The 10,586-nt window shown below is 27.5% G+C and overlaps 1 protein-coding gene across 1 annotated transcript; it reads left to right on the top strand.

Moving 5' to 3' along the window:
* The first annotated feature begins 1,022 nt into the window (after nt 1–1,022).
* Nucleotides 1,023–5,285, top strand: LOC145833552 (sorbitol dehydrogenase-like). The gene is made up of 8 exons (XM_082940720.1): nt 1,023–1,093; nt 1,195–1,228; nt 1,472–1,635; nt 2,247–2,413; nt 2,712–2,896; nt 3,340–3,527; nt 4,752–4,873; nt 5,126–5,285. The coding sequence occupies exons 1-8, from the start codon at nt 1,025–1,027 to the stop codon at nt 5,283–5,285; spliced, it is 1,089 nt and encodes a 362-aa protein (XP_082796846.1). The 5' UTR covers nt 1,023–1,024.
* The last annotated feature ends 5,301 nt before the right edge of the window (nt 5,286–10,586 follow it).

Here is a 10,586-nt window from a genome sequence, read left to right as displayed (position 1 = left end):
TTATGAACTAGAAACCTTAGATATACGTAGCGAAGGCAAAAGCTAATACTGAATAAGTAAATGTTCATCAGATAAAAAACTTTTTGTTTTTTATTTTACTTTTAACTAGGATTTGTACTGTGCTTTTGACAATTTTAGGTAAATTAAAAAGGTATTTATCCATTATAAATAAAATATAAAAGAAGCGAAATTAAAAATAAGTGGTCTTAAAAGTTACTCTAAAGTAAATCGACTTAACAAATTATTTTCGAATGATATAATTTTATTGCTAGTTAGTAGCATAGTTGCCAGATTTTATCCAGCTAAAAGTCACATAGCTTAACATACGCACAATTTTGTAGGTCTTTGAAATCAAAACTAGAAATTATGGCTCGAGTATTACATATTATTTTTACTTTTTTGATGTTTTTTGTCTCAAAAATATATAATTAAAACTAAATGTGAATCTAGAGTTTTGAACTTTTTTTCAACAATAAAAAAACTTGACAAAGTAAAGCTTTTGAATTTTTTCATATATTAGAAAAATATTGTTGAAGCAAGGGGCGTTGCATGGAGTTGAGCATCGGAGCAAAGCTTCACCTAAATAATAAAAGTCTTATTAACTTTTTAAAACTGATAAAAATATCATATTCTAAATATAAATTTCTTTGAAACGATTTTTTGAAATTGATGCATTTCTGTCTTAATAAGTTTGTTCAACAAGTATGATATTAGGACGTTTCTAAAGTACTTCTAAATCATTCGCACCCTCAACAGAATACCACGCATCGCCAGTGGCAGAAGCTACAACGGTTACACTTAGCTGCAAAATTTATGCACTATACAATTTTACAATTTGAAAAAAGACCAAACTTGGCATCAGGTTACGTAACGCGATCGGCAGTAGTGCAAACAACATTTCTTTGCATAACTTCTAACGCGATTGTGTAGCAAACAAACAACAAGTTCAAGTGAATAATTAACTCGTGAAAAACATCTTATCATTTCCATTTCATTCCAAACTTTGCAACAATAAATAGAAAGCATGTTTTTTAAAGATTATTCGGAAAGAAATGTTGCAGCGATTGTCGACGGTGACAAAACTGTAAAAATTGTTAGTCGATAGATTAGTTTATTGAAAATTTATTCTTTATTTTATGCATTAAAATATACAATTAGTTCATATTTTAATTTAAATGACATTTTTGTTTTCAGATACCAAGAGAACTACCGACCATAAAAGATGACGGTTAGACGCTTAAAAAATATTTTTTTTACGTGTAAAATCACAAACAAGAATTTAAGTTTGACTTTTATAGTAGAAACGCAAGTTAACTTTTATACAGGCCTTTTAAATTTCTTTATTTGTCTATTTTTAATGTGTTTTATAGTTTTATATAATTTTTCCAAAAACAATTAGAAGTATTAGTGAAAAAATCAGTTTACTTTTATATCGAAGTATCATCTTCAGTTTGAAAACATAAAATTTTAGAAGTCCTTCTGTCGGTGACCTCGGTGGGAATCTGCGGATCGGACCTGAAGTACTGGGCGTACGGGAAATGCGGTCGCTTCAAACTGGACGGAATGTCCATGGTGATCGGGCACGAGGGAGCCGGCGTGGTCGAGATGGTCGGGAAAAAAGTGACCCATTTAAAAGTTGGTTTGTTCTGAAGTTTTTTGTACAGTTCTTTTTTATGCAATGTTTTTATAGGCAATTTTATCATGATATTGTTACGTTTTTTAGAAAACCTTCTTAAAGCGTAATAAGTTTATAAGTACTAAACTCTCATACTTTGTTTTTGACTTGATGAAATCGCAACTGTTTGCTAAAGTTTAAATGAAAAAGAAGCTAAAGCTGAGTAGGCGTGAAGTTGAAATTCTGGATGTGCAACTTTTATAGTCAGTAGACCAAATTTAGTAGATTTTTTTTTGTGGAGCGTGATATCTTGAAAAGTTAAGATCCAAAATCTTAATCAAAATAAAAACAATTTGAAATATATATTTAAAAATTTTTTTTTTTTTTTTAAATCTACATAAAAAGTTATCTAAAATTCACAGTTTTACTCGTTTTTCAAAAACTGTTATCCAGCCAAAAAATACGACGCGAGCCATATATATTGCTTAGCGGGCTAGATCTGAACACAGGGTTTATACCTTTTAAATATTTTATCTCTAGTTTAAAAAAATTATATATCACGAACGAAGTTCACAAAAACTAGAACGTTCTATGAGCGAATCGATAAACATAACAAACTATGCTGTCACAGAAAGGAGACAGGGTGGCGATAGAGCCGGGAGTGCCGTGCAAGAACTGCGAAGTTTGCCTGACCACCGATCGGTACAACCTGTGCCCCGGCATGAAGTTTTGCGCAACGCCTCCCGTCCACGGCAACCTGTGCAAGTACTTCGTCCACGACTCGCAATTCTGCTTCAAGTTCGTAGCTTCAGTCGAGTAAAAAAACAACAGGGAACAAAAGTTTTAAGAGTATACAGCTTGTGAAAATAAAAGAAATAAAAAAATACTTCTAAAGTTTAATTGTGCTATAAGAAAAGCAAAAAATATAATTTGTTCAAGTAAAAAGCTTATGACTACCAAAATTATGACAAATTTAGTAAATTTTGCTTAATTACCATTTAAAAAATCAACAAACTAAAAACATACTTGATCACATTTTAAATCTACATTACTCAATAATATAAAAATCCCCAAAACATAAACTTTTTGTTGCCAGGTTACCAGACCACGTGAGCGACGAGGAAGGGGCGATGGTCGAGCCGCTGAGTGTCGCTGTTCACACGTGCAGGAGGGCCGGGGTCGTTCCGGGTCACCGCATCCTTATATTCGGGTCGGGCCCCATCGGAATCTTGTGCGGTTTGGTTGCCAAGCAGATGGGCGCCGTCAAGGTTCTCATCGTCGGTTGGTTCACTTTCTGTGTTGGGAATTTTTTGTTTAGAAAATTTCGTCAAAAAATTACTGTATATTATTTTATTTATCTGCAGTATTGTATTAGTACTGAAAATTTCCAAATAAATCAGCTAAAAGTTCTTAAGTATCAACTATTTATTTTAGAATAGTTATGATATCAAAAAAATATCAAACTGAGAGGTTTAAAGTTTTATGTTTTATTAATAATTAACTAAAAAATCTTATGCTTCTATTTAAAGAAATATGCGTGTTACATTGTCTAAAAAATTTGCAAAAGTATTGGCTATAAGCGTAGTACAAGAACAAGTAAAATTACCATTAACTATAACAAATGATACTTTAAAAATTAGATGCATTGTAAGCGAAATTATTTTGCATCTACGTCATTCCATTGAAAATTCAACAACATTCTTAGCTTAGTTATAATAAAATAGACATAGCGGATCATCGATTGAAGGATGCGGAGAAGTATAAGGCGGCCGACTTGTTTTACAAAGTCACAGGGGAAGACAAAGATCCGTCCCTGCTCTCCACCAAGCTGAAAAGTCTCTTTCAAGGGAAACTCCCGCATGCAGCAATGGAATGCAGCGGTGCTGACAGCTCGCTAAAAACTGCAATGGAGGTGTTAAATTTTTGCTTTAATATTCGATTTATTAAAAAAAAAATTATGAACCATTGCTACATTTCTACCATTATAAATGTTTTTTTGTACTAAAAAGCAGTCTGTAACCTTTTTAAGTTTACAAAAAACTGATAATTTACCATTAAAGTGCCAAAATTATTTTGTTAAATAGAAAAATATTTTTATTTGATGTTTTTTAGTAAAATGTTATGAGTGCCAATTTTAAAAGATTTGTTGTACTGCATAAGTGTTTAAATAGAATATTTTTTGTTTTACTTATAAAATTCTACTCTTCTAAATTATTTATAGCTATAATCTCTTGCAGTCGATTTCTACATTACTTATAGATAAAGTGTTATAAAAATGTACGAGCTCAAATTAAGTTTTAAAAATCGTAACTTTAAGTTTAAATAAAAACTGTAGATTTTCTCTAAGTTATTCAAATAACTATAAGTAACAACAAAAATTTAAAATATTGTTGTTTTATTATTATCTTTTAATGTTAAACTTAAAATTTGATACAAAATATAATATAAGTAAGGTAAAACTTATATATTTATTATAAATTTTATGTTTCTAAACGCTGTTTTTGAAATTATCATTCTAATGACAAAAAGAAATTTAGTAACTTTTATCAAATTTTTTGCTTATATTGTAATTTATATATATATTTTTTAATATGTTTGTTTATTTCATATTTATATGTTTTTTAATGATAAATTTGAGTTTTTAAGATTTTTTAAAACTTATAAACCCAAAATTTGTTTGAAAATTATATAAACTAAATTAAACTTATTATAAATTGTCATCAAATTTGAACTATAAAAACTGTAAGCAATCTTCTCTAGGATATCTAGTTTTTAAGTTTTTAAATAATTACCAATGTAGGACTTTTCTGAAATTCAAATTATATTTACTTTATTATTTGTTACAGTTTACATAAGTCAGAAAGGCAAATAAACTTGTGTTTACCGAACAAACAAAACAAAATTCGAGTGTAAAATTTATTACGAGAAGTTCAAGCAAACACAGAAGGCAAACAATACTTGTTTACTGTAACAAACACTAAAAAATAATTGCTATCTTCTGCGTTTCATTGAAAGCATAAAGGAAATAAGAAATTAATTTTACTTACAAAAAAACGTTACAAATCTCCTTTAACGATCAACGTAGAGCCTAAAAAAGTTTTATTTTTCTAGTTATTTATTAAATTTTTCTTTACAGACGGTCGGACCGGGGTCGTCGGTTTTGTTGGTCGGCAGGGGCAGCCCCTACGTTGATCTGCCGATGGTGGCGGCCGGCACGTTTGAAATCGACATCAAAGGAATTTTCAGATACGCGAACACGTGAGCGTCAAATTTGTCATTTGTTTTTAGTTTGAGTTGTTTTTAAACAAAATAAAACATAGTGTGTTTTTCAAAATAAAATTTTTAGAACTATGTTTATTGCAAACTTTATAAGAGTTTAAAAAAAAAAATTACATGATAAAGTATTTTGTTTTAGTTTTAGAAAATATCTAAAATGTGCAACCTTTACTAATTGTATATTTACTTGTCGTGTTAATGAATCTATATATAATGTTTTACAAAACTCCCCAGCTACCCGAGATGCATTGAAATGATAGCCAATGGGGAGATAGATGTGAAACAGCTGATCACCCACCGGTACACGATCGATCAATCGCAGCAAGCTTTTCTGGCGGCAAACGATCCGGCTGAGAGGGCCATCAAAGTCATGATCAACTGCGCAAGTGCGTAACCTTGCGGATATTTTAAAAATCAGTGAACTACTTAAAAAATTAAATGGATTAAAATGTGTATGTTGTTCTTTTTTTATGCCGAATCTTTAATTGTGTGTTCTGGAAACTCATTGTAACATACTAATTTTACATTTTTCAGTAAGCATATATTTTTGGGTTTATTATAAAACCCTTTCAAGGCTTCTTAAGACCTGCTAAGAGGCAATATTTAAAATATCTTTATGTTGAATAAAAATTTTGAAAATAGTTTTTAAAGTTTTTAAATAAACACATATAATTAAATAAAAAAAAAGTGTCAAGAGTTCAACTTAAAAAAAAGATGAAATACTTTCAAACTTTATCAGTGTCGCAAATAAACTTTTTTAAGAACTTTAAATTGTTGAAATCGTATTTTTATGATAATATATTTAGAAGATAAGGAAGTTTTACTTATTAACACATTTTTTTTAACTTTTATAACGATTCCATTTATTATTTCAGAGTTGTTTAAATAATTATTTACTGTTGCATACAAAAAAACATTAAACTCGTTTTATTTGAAATATAACACTCTGATTTAAATAAATACAATCTATACAATAGAACAATCATACAGCAGATCAAACCAATAAATTAGTATTAGTAAACACATAGGAAAATTTGTTTTATAAACTAAAACTCAGACGTTATCGAGAACAACTATTCTGCTGATATAGTTCTAAATTTTAATGCGATTCTTACTTTACGTTTATATGCTTAGAAAAATATAATAACTGCGCTCTCTTGGCGACTTAATAAGATGCAATTTTGCACTAAAATACTGCGTCTTCGACGACTTATGTAAATTTCAACACCTTCAAAAGAACATTTTGCACTTGAGTAAAAAGACTGTGCTTTTTATAATCGAAATACTGCGCCCCATGCGACTAATGTTAGTTGCAACATATATTGTGCACTTAATTAAAAAAAAAAGTTTTTAAGGATCGAAATACTGCGCCCCCATGTGACTTATATTAGTTGCAAAAAATATTGTGCACTTGGAAGAAGAAATATTATGCTCGTGAACAAATAAAATTGTGCACCTAAGCACTAAAAAAGCATATATAAAAGTATAAATAGAATTAACCGCAAATATTACAGAGTATTTTTAGCAAAAAATTTTTGACATCAAGTTTATCTTTTAATAAAACTCAATAAACCACCACTACACACTTGTATTATAACTGTAGACTTGCTGTTTCAAAGTATAAAGTTTTTCACACAATTTTTCTTACTATTATCATAGTAAAATGTCACAAAATAAAACATAATCGCAATTTGTATAGTAAAAAAATTAAATTCGTTAAAAAATTGTTTAGTAATAAACTAAAGTTTTTTTTTTTTGCTGCGTTTTTTAATTGATAAGGCGCCTGACTCCTATTAGAAGATTCTTAAAGTTCAGGCCACTCATGGTCTCCATTATCTCAATACAGTAAACCCGACGTGGTGTCTAATGTCTCAATACTCCTTTATGGGTGTTAGGGAATAGTAAAGTATAGAGATTAATACAACAATCGAAACAAAACTTGTCTTTTATTTACATGAACTAAAAAACACTAAGATACATTATAACTACATCACGCTTTACTAAAACTACATAAAACACACATGAAAACATTAGTTTTTAAACCTAACGCGTTTAAAGCACATTATTGCAGCACACCAATTACTGTCGAATGCGCTGCCGAATAATCATAACTTTCAAAATGTTGTGTATTTTATATCAAAAGCAAAGAGAACTTCTTTTTTCTTACGTATTCATTGAAAGTAAATTAACTCCTTTCAATAAACAATGTTGTTTTAGGAGTTAGGAAAAATATTTTGAGAAAACTTATCAAATGCTTTTACTGTTACAGAAAATTCCGTATTTATTCACACGCTTTAAAATATTAAAATGAAATGTTAATTTTGTTACAAGATTAAGATCAAAAAAAATTTTTTTTGTTAACTTTTATTTTCATAACGTTTTAATTAATTCAAAGCACGGTAAAAAAAAGCTTACACGATAATGGTTTAAATTTGACTGAATTAGAAACCTTTTTTAACCAAGTAGTCACATTAGTTGTTACCCTACAATCTGATTTAATATTAACTATAAACAAGTTTATTTCTCATAATTTAGCTAGATTTTTATATTTTATACTAGTCAAATGATACTTTAAATATCTACTTTCTTTAATCTAAGTTACTTTTTCATCACAAGTTTTAAACTTTAAACTTATTTTTGTCAAATACATTGAGAAAGTAAACTCAAAATAATTTTAAATTATGTTTTCTTTTAAGACGATCTATTTGGCTTTAATATTTTTGTAAGCTTCGTTTGTTTATTTTGCCTTGCAAGCGAAGTAAAACAGCAACAAGTCAAAAAAGAAAGTTTATTTCTATACTAAACACTTAATTGAGTATAAGCATAAAAAAAAAGAAAAATAATCCATAACCTGACCGTTTTTATTGTTTTTAACTTTTTAACACTTACATTTATATTTATAATTTGAAAAGTTAAGCAACGAACCAGGAAAAATAAAAAAATTAATAAAAAAATAAACATAGCTATCAGCTAATTATATGTTCTATTTACCCTGCTCTATAAAGACTTTTTCACTTTCAATCTATTTTTCAATCTATTCATTATACAATTATTTATGAACTTCAGTATTTTTCTCCACACTGAGGGCAGTTGAACGCGTGTGTTCTATTTCTAAGCTCTTCCACGGTGATAAAGCATGAGTGTAGGGGACAGGTGTATCCCCGAAACCGATCAAAAGTCGGTCGCATCCTGCTCACTATCCACGATATGTCACCGGTGTGCACAATTTCGTCTGTTTTTCTTTTCCGCGCGGTGGCAGGATTTGAAAGAGTTTTAAAGTCAGTGGCATTGGTATTACAGATTTCGCTTTTGTGGCTTTCCTTTGAATCTGAAATAATGTTTTGAATCATTACTGAAAAAGTAGATAGATCAAACATAGAGCCGACTAAAAAACATCTCCTTAAAAAAAGAGTTTCAGGTAAGTATAGAATCTTATAATATACTTGTTAAAAATTAATATTTAGTAACTTAGACAAAAGGATGAAAATCTCATGTACTAAAACAATAAAATTAAGTGTATAAAATGCTTTTTATAGGTTTATTTATTCTATAAAAAATACCATGAAAGGCTTACGTATTCAATTTTTTTAACGTTAGTACTTCTAATTGAAAACGAAAACTTCAAAGTCAAATGGTTAAATCAAAAAAATTAAATTAATAAAAATTCTAACTAATGTTTGAAATAAAAACTTGTTAGTGAATAAGTCTGACAGAGTATAAATAAAGTTTACATGTTTTAAAAGATTTAATGTTTACCTTTTTTATTATTGATAGAGTTTGTACTACCCGCAGAACTTTTGTTTTTCACATTTTCATTACTAGAAACGGACTGCTTTTGATTAGGAACTTCAGTTACATACTTTAAAATTCCATATGAATCTTTTTGAGTTGCATTATTAATTGTATCAACGGTAGGTGATTGATCTATGTTTGTAGGTTGGGTAACTGTCATTTTTACAAAAGAAGTCTAGTATAATTAATAAATGTTACATTTATTAAGTGTTTACTAATACTGAATTATTTATAAAGTAAAATAAATTTTATTGCAATTAAAAATAAGTTAGAATGAAACTGTTTATAATAAGTGTTTCAAACAAGTCATAAATTAAAATGAAAAAATTTTAATTATCGGTCTCAAAAAAAAGTACTTTTTAAATTTAAGAACAAATCGCTTTTGTTAACAAAATATAGTTCAATAAACTTCTACGTACGATGTAAAACATATATACAAAAGTATTTTTTTATTTTGCCGATAAAATTCAGCAAAACCTTTATAACAGTTGGCAAAAAAAAGTAAAAACTATTGAACTAAAGTTTTAAATCTTTTACAAATTATGTAACTTAATAGTTTCTCAGCTAGAATAACTGTTTAACTTTACAATTTGAAGTAAAAAACAACTATTGATTACAACAATGTAATTAATGCGATACAATTACTAAGATTTTCGTTATAATTTTTTTTTCTAGAGTAGTATTTCATAAAGTTATTTTATAAAAAACATACAAAGACAAAATATTTTTGTTATAAATTCGTTATTTACCACCTATATTTAGTGTACAGTTTATGTTTTTAGTGAACAACGCAAAATTAATTTTATACTAACAATATACTTTTGAAATGAAAAAAAAATCTGGTTTAGCTAAAAAGTTGCTATGAAACTTTGTGCTACAGTAAAGTTTATAAAAAAAACACTAAAAAAGTTTTTAATTTTATCTAAAACTTAGTTAACTACTTTTTTGTTCTTTTTTGAAATACAAATTGAATATGCTTTTAGTTAGATAAAATAAGTGTAAAAACAAAAGCTAAAAATTAAAAAAAAACAATAAGTATACATTTCCAATCTGCATAAGTTAGTCGATATGAATTCTTATAGTAAATCTCTACTAAAATTATTTTGTGTTTATTTAATCCGGCTAACTGTTTAACTTAGCTATTCAAAACTATTTTCTAGTTGTTCTTTAATTTGTATAAAACAAATATAATAGTGCTAGTTGTGCTAATAAGATTATCTTTTTATGCTTGAAAGCATTTAAAGACAATTAAAAATAATAGTTTATAATGTGTACAACAAAAGTGTACTACTTATAAAGCTAGGAACATATTTTAAGCTTTTAACTAAAAAAAATTAAAAACGTTGATAAAATACAAAATATTCAACTCTCTTTTAATTGAATATGTACTTTTTTTTTATCTTGATAAAGTAAAAAATAAAACATGTTTAGTTGCAGAAATGCTATTTAGGTATAATTTCTAACTTATATGTATGTATAAAACAACTAAAAATTATTTTTTAATAATTTCCAATGAGGTTCGAAAAAGAAAACATCAACTGTCTTTAAACAAAAAAGATAAACTTTTGATTGTTAACTACGTACAATTAATATTTACTTAATCAAGTTTACTTAATTTACTTAATTTTTATTTAATAATATTTTAAGATTTTTTTTTTTAATTGCTTTAAAAGCTTCTTTACTTTTTGAGTTAATTTTATAATCTACAAAATGGTTATTAACGATATTTTTTTATCCTTAATGTTATTAAGCCAAAGATAATTTTTTTTTGTTTGTAAAAGCATTGATGCTTAAATAGTTCAATACGTAGTTTTTTATATATTTCTTAAAGTTGTATTGTAAGAAGTTATTTAAACATTTAAAATAATAAATTTTTAAATTTCCAAAAAATATTTATTTTGCT

This window comes from Thalia democratica, chromosome 4, assembly GCF_965202585.1.
Source record: "Thalia democratica chromosome 4, ktThaDemo2.hap1.1, whole genome shotgun sequence".
NCBI lineage: Eukaryota > Metazoa > Chordata > Thaliacea > Salpida > Salpidae > Thalia > Thalia democratica.
Note: the sequence above shows the minus strand (reverse complement) of the source record. Positions and strands in the feature narration are given on the sequence as shown.

Bases quoted from the DNA above. Each gene is read 5' to 3' on its own strand.
- LOC145833552 (XM_082940720.1), top strand. From the start codon at position 1,025: ATGTTTTTTAAAGATTATTCGGAAAGAAATGTTGCAGCGATTGTCGAC. The intron at 1,094-1,194 runs GTTAGTCGATAG...TTTTGTTTTCAG, and splicing joins GTGACAAAACTGTAAAAATT to ATACCAAGAGAACTACCGAC. The intron at 2,897-3,339 runs GTTGGTTCACTT...ATAATAAAATAG, and splicing joins CGTCAAGGTTCTCATCGTCG to ACATAGCGGATCATCGATTG.